General features: G+C 35.8%; 1 protein-coding gene across 2 annotated transcripts; it reads right to left on the minus strand.

The window, feature by feature from the left end:
• Window positions 1–397: 397 nt before the first annotated feature.
• Window positions 398–21,536, minus strand: chpfa (chondroitin polymerizing factor a). Of its 2 annotated transcripts, XR_015499218.1 has the most exons (5): window positions 21,074–21,536; window positions 16,566–17,130; window positions 5,835–6,017; window positions 3,878–5,552; window positions 398–1,660 (listed from the first exon to the last, which is right to left on the minus strand). XR_015499218.1 is itself a non-coding variant. In XM_087267535.1 (4 exons), exons 1-4 carry the CDS (start codon window positions 21,367–21,369, stop codon window positions 4,290–4,292), a joined length of 2,307 nt encoding a protein of 768 aa, XP_087123661.1. In that variant the 5' UTR covers window positions 21,370–21,536; the 3' UTR covers window positions 398–4,289. The 2 variants fall into 2 exon arrangements, 1 of the variants encoding a protein (XP_087123661.1); XM_087267535.1 differs by having other exon boundaries at window positions 398–5,552.
• Window positions 21,537–22,338: the final 802 nt, after the last annotated feature.

Raw genomic sequence — 22,338 nt, forward strand, 5'->3', positions numbered from 1 at the left:
TATACAGTATATGGAAGAAATTATAGAATAGAGAGAAAGGCCAGCATTAAATGAGTTCTAAGTATAATTAGATACTGCTGACTTCAGCTGCCCACTGCTTCTATGGGTTCACTGTGTGCCCAAAGCCAATGTGTGTGGTTAAAGGCTCAGGGGAAAAAAAGAGAGGGCATATAAATAGAGGTGAAAATTTTACAGCATCTCATTAAACCATATCTTTAAGGTCTTAGTTTGTAACCTTTGATTTATATGCAACGGTAATAGTCACAGAGAGAAAAAAAAAAAAAAAAAACACATCCACTTAATTATCTTATAGCTTGCTTTGGTATGAGAATATGACCTGAAAAGAAAATCAAATGCAATTTAAACAGGTTCATAAAAACAGAGACAAACACTAATATTTATCTGAACCCTAAAATAAAGGTTTTATTAAACACTTTGTACAATAATATTTAAAACAATATACAATAGATTTATAGAGAATATTTATAGCAAAAAGGATAAGAAAGAGTCTGGAGAAAGAATGGAAATCCGAGAGCAGCTGTAATCCCACAATCCTCTGCTGACCCCTAAAGGCCAACAGCGGCTTCAGTCTGCGCTCATTCTGTGCTATTCATGTCGTGCATGTGTCATTTACAAAACCGATTCCACCACTGTGTCAGTGTACTGCATTTACATTTATGATGTCTTAAATAAAAAATAATCTTAAACACAACACTTATACAGTAAACACAGGTACCAGGAAATACTTCTGAAGGATGAAAGGGGACCAAGAAAAACAAACAAGCAAACAAACAAACAAACAAACAAATCTGAATGATCTTATTTAACCCACAGAAACACATTATGATTATTGAACGGTTTTGAATGGAGGCTCTCTGTGGTGTGTTTAACTCATCTGGAATGTTTCCATCAGCAGGCTGAATTGTATTGCACTAGTATTGCACTCCACAAACGAACTAACTGACCCTATAATTTTTCTCGAACAAAATGAAATGCTTTGACAGGCGTATTGTGCATCTGATATACAAGGCAGAGTTTCAACGATTTATTAGTGCAAAAACCTTAAAGTGTTTATTTCTTTCATCTGGAAAATCTCTTTAGAGGCGGTTTCAATGGTACAAATATTTAAATGACTTTAAATCCAAGTGTGGATTATACAAGCAACTGTGTTCTGCTGTTCAAAGTTCAAGAATAAATTACTGGTTGAAATGCTTTAGATAAAATAGTGATGGAAAATTCTTAAAGGGATAGTTAAACATGTACTCTCCCTCAACTGCTTCCAAACCTTTATGATTTTTTTTTTCTGTTGTACACACACACACACACACACACACACATAAAATAAATAAATAAAATATGAAATGAAAAAATATATAAATATTGGATAGAATGTTGGAAACCGGTAGCCATTAACATTAATATTAGGAGGAAAAAATTAACTCAAATATGTTTGGAACAAGTAGAAGCTGGGTAAATCATGACAGGATTTGCAGTTTTGGATGAACTATCCCTTGATCTGTTATTTGGCACTAATAGTAAAACAACAACAACAAAAATATGTCAGCCTAATATTTAAGTACATTTAAGTGTGGACTGACTGACAAAAATTAAAAACTTTTTAACATTAATAAACTCTGAGTAACACTAAAATAACTACACACTATGAATAACGTATTAAACATTAGAAAATAGTGAATTTGTTATCTGTTAAGCATTAACTCTACATTAACAGATGTTAGTAAGCAGTTTATAACTGCAGATACAAATGCTCTGTTTTTGACTTCTAAGCACACATAAAATGTGCTTAATGATTAGACTTTCATATGTTTGTTTATTATATTTTCATTTTAAATTACATTTTAAATGCTTTACAAACCAATTATTTGAGAGAAGTTGCTGGTTTTTAAAGATAATTCAGAATGAGTTAGTAGATGATTAATAAACTATTCAAATTAACATTTATACATCTTATTATTCAGGCATAATATTTAATTTTTATGTTAATAAATGTTTTATTAACTTAACTTCATTCAACTTTGTCACCTAATCAAAAGTGGGGGCTATTTATGCTTTATAAATCCCTTATAAACTACAGTTAAAGGCTCAGTTATATTACAAACAGGAAAAAAAGAAAATAAAACACTTTATTCATTTCTGTTCATTTGAAGATACACAAATGAAACTGTATCAAATCAAAAATAAATCTTTGCAAGTTAAACTACTGTGCATTTGAAACTTTGCTAAATGACATTGAAATGTTGTATCATAATACAATTGATTCTGGAGTATCTGTTGTATCATAATACAATTGATTTTGGTGATTCCAAAAGAATACCACAACTTAGAAAATCGAGAGCTCTACAAAGAAGAAAAGGAGATTTAACGAAGCTCTGAAGTTTCACATTAAGGAATTAAAAGAGGGAATAACTGCAGCTATCCAAACTGTCACGCCTGAGATGCTACAGAGAGTGTGGAGCGAGTTCGAGTATCAGGCTGATGTCACTCGAGTGTCTGGACGGGGTCGTATTGAACATTTATGAACTTGTACTTAAAAAAAAAAAACTTTAAGTACTCTTCACATTGATTAATTACCCAAATTTCCATCATGTTTCTTTAATTAAATACAGATTTGCACCCTGTATATTGTTAAATGATTATATTGTTGTTGTTTTATCCAATTTGATGTCATATTTTGACACTCCTGTTATTCAGCAATGTTTAAACTTTACAGTAATTTTGCTTTTAGATAACATTGCAAAAATGTATTGTTCATTTGATCCTGAGCCTTTAATTGTCATTTATTGGGATTTATAGATTAGGCACTTATTATCATACAAACTACCCATTAGTATATGCCTGAATAATAATATATAATATAAACATTTACTAACTCATTCTGATTGATAAAAAAAATTAAATAAAAAAAACATTTACTCTTAAATAAAAATGATTTGTAATATTATGCCATGACTGTTGCTCAGGGAAGTGATTGGTAGTCTTTAAAAGGGGAGTATTTTTTTCCGTTTATTTTAATATTCGTAATATTCCATTATACATATCTTAGCACGGTCCATCATGGTTTTGGGTCCCCTTGAAACATTCTGTTGTGTTACGTGGATATTCGCAAGTGTCATGACTAAATGCTGCGCGTTTCTTAAGTTGTTTGTGTTGTGACCAATTTGCTGTGCGTTTTTTCAGTTTTTTTGTGTTGTGAGAATTTGGAACACGTATGCTGTCAAATTGATGAAGATCGTTTCTTTATATGCTGGTTTTTATTGTAATGGCATGTGCTTTCTTAAATTGCATTGCGTTCAGCTCTCTCAGCCACCGTAGATACTGTATTTAATCATAAAAAAATTAATCCGTAACAAAGTATGAATGTAGACCTGGGCGATTAATCAAAAAGTAATCAAATTTTACGATGATTTGCCCTATGTGTCTGTGGCCACTTTGCAGCCATACCTGATCTCTGGTCAAGTAGGATAATGGACTTATTCTTGAGCCTTACTTTGCACTACATTGATGATGATTGGAAGCTGCGCCAAAAATGCCTTTAGACGGCATATAAAACTTTTCAGTGAACTATGAAGACAAAAAAATATAATAAATAAAATGGTTATTCATTGATAATAATCAAGTTATAATGTGCAATTAATCAAGATTTTAGGCCAAATTGCCCAGCCCTATATAAAAGTGCTATTATTAAGCACATTTTAAGTGACCTAACAAGTCACAAATAAAGCATTTGTAAAATTTGTAAACTGCTTACTAACGTCTGTTAATGTAGAGTTTATGCTTATGAACTATTTACTAATGCTTAATAGATGATTCATAGTGTGTAGTTATTATAAAGTGTTACCACCCACTGCTAGAACACAGAATCTGCATAAAGTTCCTTCATACTATAAAAAAAAAAAAGTTAAACATTAAAACCCTTTAAAACAAATCAGCTTGAGCAAAAGTGTCTGTGATGACAAAAGTATTGTGAAAGGACAGCATATTTTTGAAGGCACGTTGATTCAGATATGTTACGCTAGTGATCGTTTCAACAGCTAACAGCTGCTTTGTTTAAGAGCCAACATAGACCAATCTGCTGAAACAAGAAAGATAGTAAATCACAAATCCCCAGTTGTCACAAGTCTGCTATCTATAAATAGATTTCTAATGTTTATAGTCTTCTTTTTGGTACCAACAGCATTTTTGATTCTTTCAGCATTGCGACTTCAATGGTTTTAAAAAGAAAAGTGTTTATCGCCTTTTGGTCATCTCTCAATCTTCAGGGTTTGGTTTTAAGTACTGTTGCCCTGTTCCTGTTCAAACAGCAGCATGGCGAGCTGAGAGCGTGATCCAAGGCTATCCAGGGTGCTTTGTACACACCTCTGGTAGATTTCTTCACTAAGGCGAGGATTACACGTTTGGTAGCTGTATTTCTGATGCAGGGCCGGCTCCACTGCTCGGAAAACATGGAGGCCAGAGTATTTGACGAACATGTCATAGATATCAAGGTTCTCCAGGATCTCCTCATTCTCCAGCACATCCGATGACATCCGGGTACGGGTCGCCATGTAGTCCGAGTTGTAGAAGCAAGCTTCGGTGAAGGAGCTGCGATCGAAAAGACCAGCCTCTTTGACCAAATCCAACGCACTGGGAAGAGGCTGGTTGTGATAAGCGATGTCAGGATTGTAGTACTGGAAGTGGATTGGAAAGAACACCTGCCAGTTGTTGATGGAGTTCATCCGACAGCGATTGAGGAACTCTGAACTGATGCTTGTTTTTACCGTCGCAATGAAGAACAACGTGTCAACCGGGTGCTTCTTGGAGATGATGTCCATGAATTTGATTTGAGACGGACTTTCGCTTTTAACACTAATCCAGGGGATTTTGACTGCAGGATATCGATGTTCGTACGTACTGATTTGTGCTTTGATGCTGGAGAAGATGTCATTCTGGTTGACTTGTTGGGCCTCTATTGGATCGTAGATGAAGAGGAACGTCAAGATCGCATTCTCGCTGGTTTCGAATGCATTTGTGGCATACACTTCTAAAAACTGATGAACGTAATCTCGATCTTGAAGAGTAACGGGTAAGATGATATGAACTCTAGTTGCTTCTGTAACGTAAGGCATAGGGATGATCTCGATGCGACTGAGAGGTCTTACTAAGTGGACCCTCTTGGTAATAGAGCGACTGTGTCCTTTTTGGTTAACTACCTCCAATTGTAGGTCCAGGGTGTACTCCATACCTCTGGTGGGGTCAAAACGTCTGTATCCATTGATTAGCTGTTGCTTCTTTAGGTACAACACAGGCTTGTACTTTTTATTCAGTTCACCCATTGCTGTCTCAATGACATCGGCTACGTCTAGCTTGTCAACTCCACGAAGCTCGCATTTCGGAGAGCCATCGATGCAAGAGTAAACCTGATCCTCAGTGAAGTAATCCCACCGCAGGACCTCGAATCGTGTTTTGGGCTCAAAGGGTGGATTGATTCCAACTGGCCACAAAGCACTGCGGTTGCCCTCAAAAGCCACTACACTGACATTTCTAATTTCCGCCTGTAAAAGAAAGGGAGAGAACAAGGTGTGAGAAACCATTAAACATTTTAAGAAAGGTTTGATGAGTAGGTTATTACCTCCATTTAGAAAAAAAAAAATGTTAATGCTGCACATTACCAGAACACTTCTTTGAAAACGAAGAAAGGAAAAAAGTGCTAGCAATTTTACACACCCTTTCAAAAAGCATGTAATGAATCATCGCATTCAAAAGGTCAACAGAAAGCACCATTTTGTCTCAGTTTGGCATTGCTATGAGTCAGCACAGGTTTAGCAAGAGGGTACCTGCAGTTTTTCGATCTCCTCGTATGTCTTCCGCAGCTCAATCTCGGTGAAGTGTTTGTGGAGTCTGTACATCTGCTCAGGATCAGACACTGGATGGACGGTCAGTGCATTCTTGAACTGCACGTTATCTTCTTTACTAGGGTCGGAATTTTTGCCCATTTCATAATAATAATACTGCTGTCCCTGAAAAACATCAGATAAAATAAAAAAAAAATGATTAGCGAGGCTTACTTCAGTCATCATTTAGTGTGTGTGTGTGTGTGTGTTTTATTACTATTATTATTTAATTGTGAACGTAATTGCTCCTGTTTGGATTACATTTGTAGTCATCTAAGGTTCCCTTTAAAGGTAAGTTGACCCAAAAATTTTACATCTGTCATCATTTGCTCACCCTTTACTCTTTATTTAAGTTTACTCTTTTGTTCATGGAGAAGAACTTAAAGAGTCACGAAACACCAAAACACTTTTTTGAGATGTTGATGGTCATATGTGTCCCATGCTGCTAAAAACACTATTAGGACACTATTAGTTTCACAAAAAAAAAAAAAAAAAAAATTGGTTGTTTTTTCGTTATTTCGAGCAAATTCGTACTTCCGGTTTGAAAATAAATTTAGAAGCTACGTCAAAACGATTAGATCCTTCTGTAATTTCCAGAATGGAGACTAGATGTCTGTACTGGCAGGTACAACATGACGTCTTTGAGTTTTCATATTTAATTCAAGAGAAAGACTTGGTTCGAACCAATCAGGGTGCTCTAATGTGTTTGACGTGCAACTTCATTAATATGCATGTTAGATTCGAAGACTTTCTGTTACAATGTTCAGACAGCAGAGACAGAACGTTGTGTTACCAACCGTAAGTGGAAGAAGAATAATTATTTGGAGACATGGGAAAGTCAATGTTGCGTTTATAAATGTGCTACAGCAAAGTTTTTATTTTCATTTCCCTGTGATGAGAGCACAGCTGGACTCATGTGCCGATTGCAGTGGTCTGCTAACACATAACAAAAATACATTTGTAAGGAACATTTTTCTTTTTACCAGAGATCTTTTTGCATCTGGAAATGGTGAAATCCAGATTTGCCATTTGTCTTTTAAAAAAACACGGGGTTCCAGTTTGTGTTGATTGTGCCGTCTCTACAGATTTGGTAAGTGTGTGATCAGTGTTCTTTGTTTATGTTTATTCAGATGGCAAAGTTAATTAGTATCATCAGCAGTATCAGTATCAGCAGTGTCAAAAACTCTTCGTTTTTGTAGACAAACCTTAGTCAAAATGATTTAGTTACTAAGTTTACAGTGTGTTAATATCACTACAATATGATGGACTGATAGATCCGCTGTTAATGCTGCTCTCAGAATGTACACATGTAAACTCCCTAATCAAACTGTTACCATCGTGTAAGAATTTCGCCACATTTTGTGACAGGATAGTCTATACACACATGGCTGTGTGACACTATTCGCTTTTAAGTGGTGACGTATTGGTGATGCATGAAATACTGTTTCCAGATCCAAGCCGTTACTCATTTAAATTGAGAAAATTTTTAGTTTTTGGCCCCTTTTTTAGTCTCATCACACATAAGTGAATTTTATATAAAATCAAAGTTTACACAATAGTTTACATACTTGCTGCATCACAAATACCAAAATGTTAACAATTTATAAAAAATTAATCACATTCTGCCCATCTAATAATTAGGCTTGGATGTATATATTGCGATCGGGATTTTTAGAAGTATTACAGTGCTTTTTAAACGTTTATTATTACCATTTGATGAGTCTCCCCATTCAGTTTGATATAGCACTTGGACCCAGAAGCCTCTTCACGTGACGTCACACTTAACAAGTGGATTTTTTTTTTTTTCTGCACCTACCGAGCATCTAAGTTACCGAGAAACACAGAGGTGTTTTTTCTCTCATGTGTGCGGTATAAAAAAATCCATTAAAACAACACTTTTCCAGCAGTTCCTCACATTCAATATCTTGTTTATCCCAGGGGCATGCATGAAATGTTTCTGAATGAAAGTGAAAGTGCTAAATTGCAGATAAAGTTGACAAAGTAAAAATGAAACACCCGTAATAACATAAAACTCTGGAGGAAAATGTTAATGGTGTGGTGAAACGATTACGTTAAGTGAATTTTGTGCTATAACTTAAAACGGGATCATGAAAGGAACATTCAAAAAGCACCTCATGTAAACAACCTTAACCATATTATTGTCTTATTTAGATTAAGGTAAAAAATAAAAGTCATAAAATTTAAAATACACCTTTATTAAAATAGATGTGTAGGAAAGCACTGTGGCAAAAATGTCAAATGTTCACAACTGAGCAACTCATTAATTTACATTACTATTGTTGTAATACTAAACAAATGACTTGATTACTGTGGTATTGTACATATCCGGTGTCACATTACAGCACAGGTGACTGTAGTAAAATTCAAGGTATTCAAAATAATTTAATGTTTATCATATTCCAACCAGTTCTACACCAACTCACTCGTTCAGAGCGGAGATCAAACCTGCAATTCCTGCATGGGAGGCGAATGCTCTAGAGGAGGAGGCTATGAGAGTGATACCTCATCCACACTAGCAGCGACTTTGTAGCTGATTGTCGCTCTGGGTGGCAACCTGCTGCAAACACAGGTCTGTCTAGGTCTACAACACAGAGAATACAACCAGCCTCTGAGCGAGCTGAGAGAGGGTCACGTCAGCTCTACTGGTGCTTCTATTGTCTGTCACTCAAGAAAGTTGCTCTTAATATGCATAAAGTTAAAGGATACTAAACTTTGTCGTACCGCTTGACACCCTCACCTAGTCACCAAAGGTTGCTGTCACTCGCAAAGATGGAGGTCATCGGAAGTCGCTTACTCTCTATTAAAATGAACAGCGGCTTGTCGCTTTGCAGCTGCGAGTTGCTCATAGTGTGAATGAGGCTTGAGGCTTTTTGCACTCACCAGCTGGCCTTCGTTACAAACTATACTACAATATGCAGTGGCTTTTATTTTTTTAAAAGTTGTAAATAATACACTAATACACTTTAGTATGGTTCAAATGCCTTTTGTTATAAATTACCATTGTATTTTAGTTTAATTACTGGTGCCGTGTGCGAATTACTGGACCGGTGCAGTGCTTTGAAACCGCAGAAATACATGAAATCTAATCTAGCTATACACTTTACTAACCCATGAGGCTGTTTAAACCTCATTCAAATCCAAATCCAAAGCAGTCATGTGGGTATAAACGAAAATGAAGCTTCGGACATCACTGATCACATGATGGCAAAACAAATCAAGCTCCGATACACTGCTTCACTGGGAGATCGTTTTTTTTTTTTATATGCAATTGAAGTCTATTATTATTAACCCCCTTTTGATTTATTTATTTTTTTAAATATTTGAAATATATACTTTTTCTTTTGGAAAAAGTCTTATTTGTATTATTTTGTCTAGATAAAAAGGCGTTTTTAATTTTTTAAACACCATTTTAAGGCCAAAATTATTATCCCCTTTAAGCTTTTTTTTTTTGATACAGAACAAACCATCGTTATACAATGACTTGCTTAATTACCCTAACCTACATAGTTAACCTAATACACCTAGTTAAGCCTTACAATATAGAGTTAAATATTATTTACTGTCATCATGGTAAAGATAAAATAAATCAGTTATTAGAAATGAATTATTAAAACTATTATGTTTAGAAATGTGTTGAAGAAATATTCTCACCGTTAAACAAAAATTGGGGGAAAAAATAAACAGATGGGCTAATAATTCTGACTTCAACTATATGTATACGTATACATATGTATACATTGTATGTTTCAAAACCTTGGTGCGAAGATAGTGAACATCATATCACTATCATTTACTCATCCTTCACTTGTTCCAAACCTGTTTAAGTTTGTTTTTTTTTTCTTTTGTTGAACACAAAGGAGGATAAACTAAAGAATGTTGGAAAAAACAGCCATTGACCTTCACAGTACTTGTTTTTCCTATTTGCTTTTTTTTCAGAATATATTTCATTGTGTTTAACAGATGCAATTCTTAAAAGTTAAGAACATGTGAGTGTGAGTAAATGATGAGTAAACTTTAATTTGTGGGTGAAGCTAAACACAACAGTCTCATCTGTATAGTTAATATTTAAATTATAGTGGATTTCTTTGGAAACCGTTGTTTAATGTAGGTACTCGATTCCTCTTGAACATTGGCTCAAGATTGCAACACACGATGTTTAAGCAAAGTAAACGCTTCTTCTTTTGGCCCTGAAGGAGCATTGCTCCATAAAAGGTTGTAGGAGGCATTACAATGATGTGTTGAGAGACAGGAGGTGCTTTGATGGTAACAGTGGAGGTGGATTTATAACTGGACAAAATGCCAAAATGGAGACAGTACATCATGTTTAGTGTGCCTGATTCACTGACTCTTCCTCCCCAGTAGCTCCACACTGACATCCAGCCATCCAATGCACCTCTGATGGATTAATAGAGGTCTCGGTACCGGTTTCAAGAACAAATTAACCGGAGGACCAAAGGCCCCTCCAAACAAAAGTATGACATATGGTTCAGTCTCTAAAGGTGAGCTTCAATTCTGTCTGGTCTAAAGGTGCTCAATAGGATGGTAAAAAATAATCTCTCTTTTTTATTTGTAACTTAAATTCTTATGACTGTCTTTAGTATGAGTCTGAAATGCATAACAGTAGAAACCTACTTTCAAGAGTTAAGTATAAATTTTATCAGGTGTTTATACAACCCAAATAAAAGACCACTGCTGAATTACAGAGAAAGCTAAATTACAGGGTATTTTTTTAGAACTACACAAACCACAAAAAAAGAGAAAGTGTGCGGTCTATGAAAGCCTGGCATTACAGATATTTAGTCCATGTCTAGGTAACTTGTTTTATATCTGGATCTGTAATTTATACATTTCATACAAACGCAGGTTAACTACACATTTCCTTTTCCTTGCACAGTACCATATTTCAGTTCTGTTTTTTAGTGTAGTTTTAGTTATTGAAGTTAAATTATGTGGCATTTCGTCTTTCCTAAAATGTCTTCATTGCTAAACGCTACAAGTTTCAGTGATTACTAAATGCTAAAATGCTAAATGCTACGTTTTCTGTCAAGTGAAAATAGCCTTCTCAAAATGTAGCCAATTATATTATAGATAGCCAATTATATAAAGAATATTAACATCTCACATTCGCATTTCCATATCGATCAACTTTCACTTAGTGAAGGTGGAATCCTGCCAATCTGGTGCCACTGTCATTGATCTAAGCAGGAGATCAAGTTGAATGCAAAAGTGATTTACAATAGTTTTATCAAGACATGATTCTGATCCTAGCAATATTTTTTGTTTAAATATGTCAGATTGATCCAACACATTTAAAATATATTGCCAATAAAAGTACAAAGCAACTTGGTGTATTTTTTGCATCATGCTTCATACATCCTGTAGAAATTTAACTTCAGTATGTTAAACAAAGCAAAGAGCAAAACAATGCTGAACACAATCTAGCTGCGCAGTGTCCAGTGGGATGCAGACATTAAGCACCAGAGCCGATTACAACACTCTCAGAGAAAAGTGAATCTAATCTGATCAAGCTATTAAAAGAACAAGAGAACACACTAAGCCACAATTTGCACTGATCTAAATGTAATGCAAGCACCTTAGCCAAGTCAACTCTGTTATGTTTAGATTACAGTATGGTTATCTACATGGTTTCAGCAAAAAAAAAAAAAAAAAGTTTTACTGCTGAAAAATATCACCTACATCTTCGAATGTCAAAGGTAGATTAAAGGAAATTTTACTTTATGGGTGGGACTATACCCTAATTTTCTCTTCTGACTGGAGAAAATCATTTACACACTAGACGTAGACACTTCTACTAGAAAACAACAACTGATAATGACAACAGATGAGAAACACTCACAGCAAAAGACAAGCCTTTGAGAATGTGTCATGCTTTGGAACTTCGTTATCAATGTTATTTTTATAAAAGCTTGTTTACATTTCAGACAAGAAATCTTGCTCTCTCTTAGAGAGCTTTGCCGAATTCCCAGACAGTCTCAGGGCAAACAATGATCAGTGGATACAAAACTGACTTGCACTGCTCAAACCATGAGAGAAATACAAGAGAACTGAAAGTGGAGCTTAGAGATTCTACGTTTACAGAAGTAAATAAAAGACAATCTTTAAAGTGTAATGGTTATTTCAGGTGAGAAAAGCCACGGTGGCTCATCATTTCCAGTTAAATATTGTATTTTACTTGAAGATGGTAGAAAGAGCAACTAGGGGTCTGTTTACACGACAATGTTTTCAGCCTAAAACGTGAAATTTTAATCCACTGTGCCTGTTCCTTCACATGGCAATAGCATTCTTGGAATGAAACTGTATCTGAAAACGGGTATAAGTTTTTGAAAATGAGCGTCTTTAAAAACTATGATGTTAGGGCTGCAAAATATATCATTTCAGCATCGAATTTGCATCGTGCACGTACGCAAAAGTCACATAGCAAAGATTTGCAATGTTGAGCCTGAAATACAGTTGACCAGGAGCTACCGAATCTTATTTAATTACTGTATTTGTAAGGAATTTATATGGATTTATGCAAAAAATAAATAAATAAATAAAAATAGGTTTCTTACTTTTTGTCTGGAATTTTTGCCTTGTTTCTAGTCCAAATAACTACATTTCCAAGCAAAAACAAGATTATTTCAAGATTATTATAAGAAAAGCTTTTAATTTTCACTTCTTCTGACGGTGAAACCTACTAGGTCTAAGACTTTTATGACATTTGGACTTGAAATGTGACAAAATAAAGTAAGAAAAGCATTTTTTGCATTCTGATTGTTCAATTATTGTAGCTGAATACTGTTGGACTCCACAGAAAAATGAGAGAAAAATAAAATATCACAATATCAGATTTTTACAAAATCGTGCTGACTGGATGATGTAATGCATGTGCATGGTGCATGCTTAGTGGAGTGCAGATTAACGCCAAGCACTAACAAACATACAAAAATGGAGTATATGCTAGTGTTTTTGTTGCTAAAAAGTTTTCTAACAATCCATCAGCAAAGTGTGGATTAACTTTACATTCACACATGCCTAATTCTACATACACACCAGCTGTCGACAGGATGTCATCACTTCCTTACAGGTACTGTTTACTAACAAGGTGACAGTGCTAATTACTTGCCTGACACGTAATACAGCTTTTACATATGAAATCCTTGTAGTGTACTTGTGATTTTTTTGTTTAACAGAGGGTAAAACTTTTTCATTTTTGCTTATTGCTGTCATGTAAATGTAGTCTAGAACGTCTCTAGCCTAGAATTTAATTCCAGCAGTTACTGGCAGTGAGAGTAAAGTCCTGAAGAAAGGTGAAACCTCAGTTGTTGCACTGACTGACAGACCAAAGATGTAGACTGGAGACCTTCTCGTCTGCTGAGAACAGCAGCATATTTCAAAGAAGAAATCTGAATCTTGTCTTCGGTTGTAGCCTAAGTTTGCTGGGGAGTAAAAAGGGCTTGATATTTAGTTTCAACAAGAATAAGGCCCTGTTGGGTCCTTCTCCCAAGACACACTACTAGAATAAAGATTTCTGTCATCAAACACTGCAGCTTTACCACACTAACTCTATTTCAATCAAGGCCACAGAGATGATAATTACAGATGCTGAAAGCTCATTCAAATAATGTGGGCTTAAAATATGCCAAGTATTTCTTTTTTCTACACACAAGCATTTCAAGTAATGCCAAGGTCTAGTATCTCAACAGACATTTCGCTACCAAACATAATTATGTGTGGAACTAAAACAATGCTACTACTTATTATAGAATTAGATTCATCTGCGGCTTCTTAACTTGTGGATTCCCGCTAAACACCAGCCATATAATTTTACTATTGGCAAATGGGCATAAAGTAATGTGTACAAAATTGATGCTATGAATCCTTAAATCTGAGTGAAATCATACCAGCTTTTTGTGAAGTCTGACTAACAGTGCAGGATAATGCGATTGTAAGCTTGACTTCATCCAGCATGTAAACACATTAACTGACCTCAGCATTGTGTGCGTGCACTGAAAATCAGAGGTGACGTGCACAGTGCTTTTAATCCTGTTAATTTATTTGATTACGCCAAGTGTCATGTATTTTTGGACAAAGACAGGAAGGCTGAAGCTCAATAGTTGTAGCTTGATTATAGGTGAACGTAAACGTATTCAACATAGAATTTAGTAAGCTTTGTTATTAGCAACACTGCTGTGCGTTAGAGAACTGCAGTCAGCAAACTTTTGCTTGTGCTTGCAATCATGCACATGTAATGCAAAAGAAACTGAACATGATTTAAATACACCCATTTAAAGTTCTTATATAGCGTGTGTGTGTTTTGTATCTGAGATAGCAAAGCTTGTTCTATTTACAAGCATTTCTCAAAAATGCATTTAACATACACTGCAAGTATGTGCAGAAAGGCTGAAATGTCAATGAGGAGGCGTCCAAAATCAAGTAGTCAAGTAGGTACTACATTTAAATTTGAATATTATACATGACAGTTCAAAAAAGTATGTGGTATGATTGCAAGTAATATGATTTGAATTACACTACATACACTTCACTCCTATTCATGAGTTCTCTAGCGTTGCGTCATGGGATAACATAGCATTCATTGGATGCACGCTTCAGAATCTCGTCAGAAGTAGTAGGTCATCTGGGTACTTCTCCTACTGTTTGATTTGGATGATTTTGGACGATTTTCATGAGTGATGATACATGTAACCTTTCTCGTTTTTGGATTCAAATGGAACTGTGATGACCTCTAGTTCAAGCGTCACATCCTTTAGATTTTTTTTTTTTTTCATGACAAACATCCCAAAACATTTAAATAAAAAATCATTCTACAGGTTTTCATAGACAAGGAAGGTCTTAAAAAAAATTAAATTAAATATATATATATATATATATATATATATATATATATATATATATATATATATATATATATATATATATATATATATATATATATATATATATATATATATATATATATATATATATATATAGCCTCTTTGGCACTCATAGTAATTTGAAAGTTATGACAAAACAGGAACTGCCAAGAGAACAGGACCGGACATTATGCAAGATGGACTTGAACTTAAGTCGCCCACATGAGCTTAACATGTCAAACCATGTTAACTGTTTCTTAACACACATCATCTTGACACAGTTTCATGATTTATGCAAGGTCAAATGTCTGAAGTTACACTAACACCAAAAATTAGAGCTAGGATGGGTTTAGGATTAGTTGCATATAATTATACAGTGTATCCGGAAAGTATTCATAGCGCTTCACTTTATCCACATTTATTTATTTATTTATTTTTGTTACAGCCTTATTTCAAAATGGATTAAATGTTTTATTTCCTCAAAATTCTACACACAATACCCCATAATGACAATGTGAAAAAAATTATTTTTTGAAATATTTGCAAATTTATTAAAATGTAAAAAAAAAAAACTGAAAAATCACATGTGCATAAGTATTCACAGCCTTTGCTAAATACTTTGATGCACCGTTGGCAGAAATTTCAGCCTTAAATCTTTTTAAACATAATGTTAGAAGTTTGGCACACCTGTCTTTGGGAATTTTTGCCCATTCCTCTTTGCAGTACCTCTCAAGCTCTATCAGGTTGGATGGGAAGCAATAGGATTTAGTTTTGGGCTCTGGCTAGGCCACTCAAGTACATTCATCGAGTTGTTGTAAAGCCACTCCACTGAAATTTTGACGGTGTGCTTTGGGTCATTGTCATGCTGGAAGATGAACCGTCACCCTAATCTGAGATCAAGAGCACTCTGAAACCGGTTTTCATTCAGGATGTCTCTGTACATTGCTGCATTGAATTTTGTTTCTTATGGTTTGAGAGTCCTTTAAATGCAATTTGGCAAATTCCAGGTTGGGAGTGGCTTCCGTCTGGCCACTCTACCAAACAGGCCTGATTGGTGGATTGCTGCACAGATGGTTGTCCTTCAGTAAGGTTCTCCTCTCTCCACTGAAGAACGCTTGAGCTCACACAGCGTGACCATCGGGTTATTGATGATGGAGGCCACTGTGCTCATTGGAACTTTCAGAGCAGCAGACATTTTTCTATAACCTTCTTCAGCTTTATGCCTCGAGACAATCCTATCTCTGAGGTCTACAGACAATTCCCTTGTCTTCATGCGTGGTTTGCGCTTTCATGCACTGTCAACCCTTGGACCTTATATAGACAGGTGTATGCCTTTTCAAATCATGTCAAATCAACTGAATTTACCACAGGGGAACGCCAATGAAGCTGCTAAAAAATTTCAAGAATGATCAGTGGAAACAGAATGTACCTGAGCTCAATTTAGAGCTTCATGGCACAGGCTGTGAATACTTATGTACATGTGATTTTTCAGGTTTTTTATTTTTAATATTTTTTTTTTTTTCACATTGTCATTATGGGATATTGTGTGTAGAATTGATAAAAACAATGAATTTAATCCATTTAGGAAAAAGGCTGTAACATAAACAAATGTGGACAAAGTGAAGCGGTACGAATACTTTCCAGATGCACCATACATATTACTAGTAAGTTACAAAGACACTATAAATGGTTAACAGATTTTAGGGATTATCAACATGTAATTTTTCCTAGTAGCAGAGGTAAACTGTTTACATATCTGCAAAGTTTCAAATCTCACCTCAAATTCTTCCACGCAGTTGGTATTAGCATAATCGATGATGCAACGGCCAAGCCACTCGTCATGTCTGGCGCTGAGAATATCATTCCTGCAGTTTTCCAGGAAGGGCTGGAGCTTCAGCAGTAGACTGCGGGACAGCAGGTATCCAAACCCCCCATAGCAATACCGTCCCTGCATCTCACCTCCAATGAACTCCTCCGGACTACCCATATACAGCACCCGGTCCATGCTCAAGTGCCCCACAAGAGCCTTGATGCGGTCCGCCTGTGTATACGTGTCATCCTGGGTGAGGTAGAACCAGTCGTACTCAGTGATGTAATGTTCTAGAATGTACTTGATGGTCTGGAACATGTTCCAGATAAGCCGTTCATCGCCATGTGTCACCACATTCATCCCATGGGGTATCTTGCGGTTTCGGGTGCCAGTGAAGAACACGACATTGTCCAGATGATGGCCAATGGTGCGGTTGACAGCTACACCCAGGGTGTTGATGGTGTTTTTGGAGGTTATTATTCCCACGAAAAGATGCTCTCGGATTCCCAGCTCTGTGCTGATGTATTTCGCTCTGTGGAAACAGAGAAATTATTTTCATTTGTTACTTATCATGACTGCGCAACTCAAGACGCTTTTATTGCATTGTTTAACCACAGAATTACATAAAAGTGTTTCCACATCAGAAAAGGACCTGGTAATAAAAAGAAAGAAATTATAAGTTTTGGATATATAGTTTAAAACAAGGAATTTGGCCATATTTTGAGCTTAACATTTTTAGGATGCAACGAAAATTCCCTCAAAATTACAAAAAAATAACATTTAAAAAAAATGTTCACCAAAATTGTCTGAAGCTTGATTCACAGGTGTTTGTCCATTTATTTACACTTATTTACACTTATAGCATTATGACTTTGATATCTACTTTGGCAACAGGGTACAGCAATAAATAATTTGACGCTAAATTTGACCAAGTTTAAAAGTGACTTTAACTGACTATTGGGTGGTTTATAGTGTATTATTTTACCAATTTATATTGTACACTTCATTTTTTATTTTTATTTTTTGTTACCAAATTGAGGCTTGGTGAGAATTTTTCTTCTTTGTTTTTTTTTTTTTTAAATACCTACCAACTACAAACTTTTGAATAGAGTTAAAACTGAGATTTTAAGTTACAATTTAAGAAACGATCCAAAAACTGTAGTCAGAAAATGACACGTCTGTATGTGAGCAAGAAAACAGGAGTTTGGGATCATTTTGGCAGTCAATTATCAGGTTGCGTCTTGAGAACAAGTAAAAGAAGAGGTTAGTGTAAGGTCAACATGTCATGAACCTAACTTGATAACCAAAAACAACTGATCCTTTCATGTTATGGGACTATTTAACAACACCTCTGTCTTCAACCCTCCTAATTTACCTCCGAGTATAGTAAGTGATAACAGAAAAGAGGAAATGAGCACCATGGGAGACCCTCTTAAGGATTACAGTCCTCCCAGTAGGACGCATCAAGAGAAGGAGACTGTGGGGGGTGGGGGAACACAGTTATCAGTATAAACCCACCAGGCCTGTTTTTTCATCCAATTCCCATGAGACAATATTTAAACACCTCTTAGTGTTTGTGAAATGCCACTGAGTCATTGAGAGCCATGTCGTATAATTCTTTCAACAGCAAATGTAAATATTTGATTTAACAGAAGAGTACATGTTTGAGTCACTGAAAGTACAAACCAAACTCAAAGCTCAGCACAGTAACAAAGGGTGGTATTTTCTGTATTATCTCTGTCATGATATGAAAATAAACTTCAGGTTTAAGCTTGACTTTGTTGTACTCTGGATCTTGTAGAAATTATGCTAATATATATTATGCATTTATCAATGTTGTTGCATTTTTTTATCAATAAGTTAATGCAGACTTTTATTTATTTTCACTGAAATGGAATACTGAGCTCTCATCTTTCACTCACAGCAAACTAATGGTTGAAGGAATGTGACTACGCATATTTCTAACAAACCATCAAACTGACATCATCAGAGACTGTCTGCCATTCCAGAGCAGAAGAAAATGGTCAGATTTGATTAAAGATTACCTAAACAAAAAGGTTTTTGATTCTGCATGAACTTGCATTTGCTTGATCATTTTATGACTAAAAATGTTTGCTAGTAAAAGTTTCATTTGATGCAGGCTGATTTATACTTCTGCGTCAAGCACATTCGTATGCTACTGACGCATAGCCCTACGCCATGGCCGTCGCTGACGCGCACCTCTCAAAAAAAGTAACTACATGTCGCAACAACGCGTAGCACAAGCTCTGTGATTGGTCGGCTTGGTACCGCTGATGAGTCTGGGCAAGGCAGAGAGTTCCATGAAGGAGTTCCGAATAGAAAGTTTTTTTTTGTGGTTACCTTGTGATTAAAGTAGTTGCACGTCTGCCGGTTCTTGCCACAAAATGAGCAAGTTTGAGCCACTAGTACATTAAGGAAATGTTCAGAAAAAACAAAACACCAGCAAAGAAACTCGATACAGAGGAACTTAAACACTTCACTGCCAACTAGCGTTTTGGAAGTATTATTGCAGAACAACAGAGACAGAGTGCAGAAGTATAAATGCACAGCTACGCGCGTTACATGCGCCGTGGGTCACGCCGTTCACTTGACGCAGAAGTAAAAACCAGGCTTAACCAAAGATTAACTTTATAAAATAATTTTGTTCCAGCACAAGTAAACAACACAACAGGAGATGTTGCATTGAATTATGTTTTTTTAATCAAAGACTGGAGAAATTAAATCAAATCAAAGTTTATTTCTAGAGCACAGTTAATTACAACCGTTGGTCGACCAAGGTGCTGTACAGTAGCAGTTGCAGATAAAAACAGCAAATACACTAAAATAAAAACAACAATATAAAACAATAGTAACAACAGTACAAATTCCCGAGAAAGAATCAATGTAATCTAACCTGGAACGACCAATAGGGAAAGTTAAATGCACTCAAAAAAAAGAAGAATCTTTAGAAATAGATAGAGTATGTGCTACTCTGCTTTTTAATAGTAACTTATTCCATAGTTTTAGATCCACAACTGCAAAGGCTCTATCACCCCTGCATTTAAGATGAGCTCGAGGTATTTGCAATAAATGGCAGTGGAGTCGAGTCTATTTGATCAAAGCGATCGATTTAGGGCCTTAATAGTGATCAGATCGGAAACATGCGGTGGCGCTAGGTTATACAAAGTTTTATAAACGAAGAGTAAAATTTTATAATCTATTCAGAAAAGAACCGGCAACCAATGTAGTGATCGCAATATTGGTGTGATATGGTCATATTTGTGACTACTTGTGAGCAAACGGGCGGCCAAATTTTGGACCATTTGAAGACTAGAAATAAAAGATGAGGGTAGGCAAATACATAAAAAATTACAATGATCTACTGATCGCATGAAAATAAAGGACGGATAGCCATTTCAAAACCTTTCCTGCTTAGTAAGGGTTTCACTTGGCTAGTCGTCGTTAATGATAGAAACTTGAACTTACTAAAGAATACTTAGCCATATTCTCTCACAAGCAGAGAACAAAAAGAAGCTTGTATAAATTGTTTAATATGTGAACATCAAATGATACACAAGCAATTCCATGCAAAAAAATTTCAACAAAATAACAAAACCCTTTCTAGGTTTTTTTTTTATATTGACTTGTATTTTACAGTCCTGTAAAAATACTTAAAATGTCTCTGTAATGTTTTCAAACAATTATATTTGATTTACCAAAATCACACAAGTGGAAATTTCATATCTGTCACGTCCATAACGGAGAAAAGTCACATCCATAACAAAGCTTTACCCACATAAACGCAAAAAAAAAAAAAAAAAAAAAAAGTAAAATAAAATCAATCTTTTTTTTTTTTTTTTCTACAGAGAGCAACTCTTATCTTTTTGATTAGTATTGTTTCTTTTGGGTTGTGCGGTTTAATTCACAGAATTTCTATAAAGTATGTTGTACACTGTAAACTCGCAATTTATTTTTTTATTTTTTTGTCACATCCATAAGGCATGTTTATTTTCCTCATTTAAAATATAAAAAAAAAAGTTTACAGAAAAACATTTTTCTGATCCTATAACTCTGTGGTTAGTTCTTTTGGAAAATATAAAGAGATGTTTCAATCTAATGCTAACATATACCTTCTCTGTGTATTTATGTTTTGAGTTTTAACTGAACATGTCACATCCAGAACGCTGGAATTGCTCACATGTTCTCAATATGCCCCTAAAGGAAATTATTCATTTATTTTTGTTATATACACTATTGCCATGACATTTCGGCATACCTTTTGCTTAGAACAAGATACACTCTAGTTTCTTATGTAAATAGTTGTACTTTATACTATTGTTGTTTTGATAACCCATCCTCATCTTCGACCACTGCACGTAAGGTACACTACAGTGTTTTAAAACTAAACATCAAGCACCTCTAAAACTGTTACATCAACGGAATGGAGTCATTCCTTAGGTTTTATTATACTCTACCTGAAAAGTTTCTTGGGCTGAGTCTGTTTGACTGGTTTATACGGGATTATTCTGGGCTGGAAATCCTCCTTCTCCTCCTCCTCACCATCATTCCCAGTGGAAATAGAGTTTGGTCTTCGGGCTCCTTTCAGACTTCCATCCTGGTTTAAAGCGATTCCTTCGTCTCCTACGGCATTAACATCACAGCTCTCTTCAACCCAGCTCACACTCAGCAAACTCAGAGTAAATCCCAGCGAAATCCCGATAATAACCGGGCCGATCGGCCTTAACAGACTGATCAACATAGAGAACCTCATTGTACCCCTACTGCTGGTGCGACGCACACCTCCTTTAAGCGCGACCTTCTCGGCAGAGTAGCGAACATCAAGAAAGCGGTTCAAATACTAGCGGAAACGCATTGAATGTTATCCTTTCCTGAAACTGTATCACCTTCCTGCAAATTATTGAGGCATTCGTACGTGTCAGTGGCTCCTGTCGCTCCTCCCACAGAAAACAGAACGCCCCGCCTACAACCTCCATCGTCATTACAAAGAGCCTGGGCATTCCCGTTGTAGGCGGGGCTTGTTTGCTGTATGGACGGTGAAGAGCCACCCAGTGAAATGTACAGCTCAATGGTACAGCTACGGGCTCTTTGTTATGACGTTTGGTACTGAGAATAAAGCGGCCCCTTTGAGCAGTCCATGATGTGATGCCATAAACAGAAAGTAGGTAACAATGACACTTCTTCTTCATCATCATTTTTTGGTATAAGCAAAGATTTTATAGCTTTGTACTTTGCAAATTATTACAATATGATATATTTCCACCAGATGGCGATGTGTACTCATTACTATAAACAGAAACCAGTAAACATACAGCTACAGTAAAAGAGAGCACTTGAAAATCCTTCCTTTCCTTGGATTCAATAGGCAGAAAAAAGAAGTTACAATTGAGGTACAGTTTTGGACCTAAAATTGTAGACTTAAGGATCCCCAATAAGTCCTTTGGATAAAAATGTCTACCCAAAACAAGTATGTGGTTTAAATAATAGGTCAAACTCAATTCCTGGAGGGCTGCAGTTTAGTCAAACACAGTGGATCCAAATAATCTTGGAGATCAGAGGAGTCTTGAACACCTTGATAAGCTGCATAAGCTGTGTTTGATTAGGGTTGGAGCAAAACTGTAGACCTGCTGCCCTCCAGGAACTGAGTTTGAGGCCTATGGTTAAAATCAGGGGTGCCCAAACTTTTTTTTTTTAATTATTATTATTGTTTTTATGAAGGGCC

This window comes from Danio rerio, chromosome 9, assembly GCF_052040795.2.
Source record: "Danio rerio strain M-AB ecotype USA chromosome 9, GRCz13ab, whole genome shotgun sequence".
NCBI lineage: Eukaryota > Metazoa > Chordata > Actinopteri > Cypriniformes > Danionidae > Danio > Danio rerio.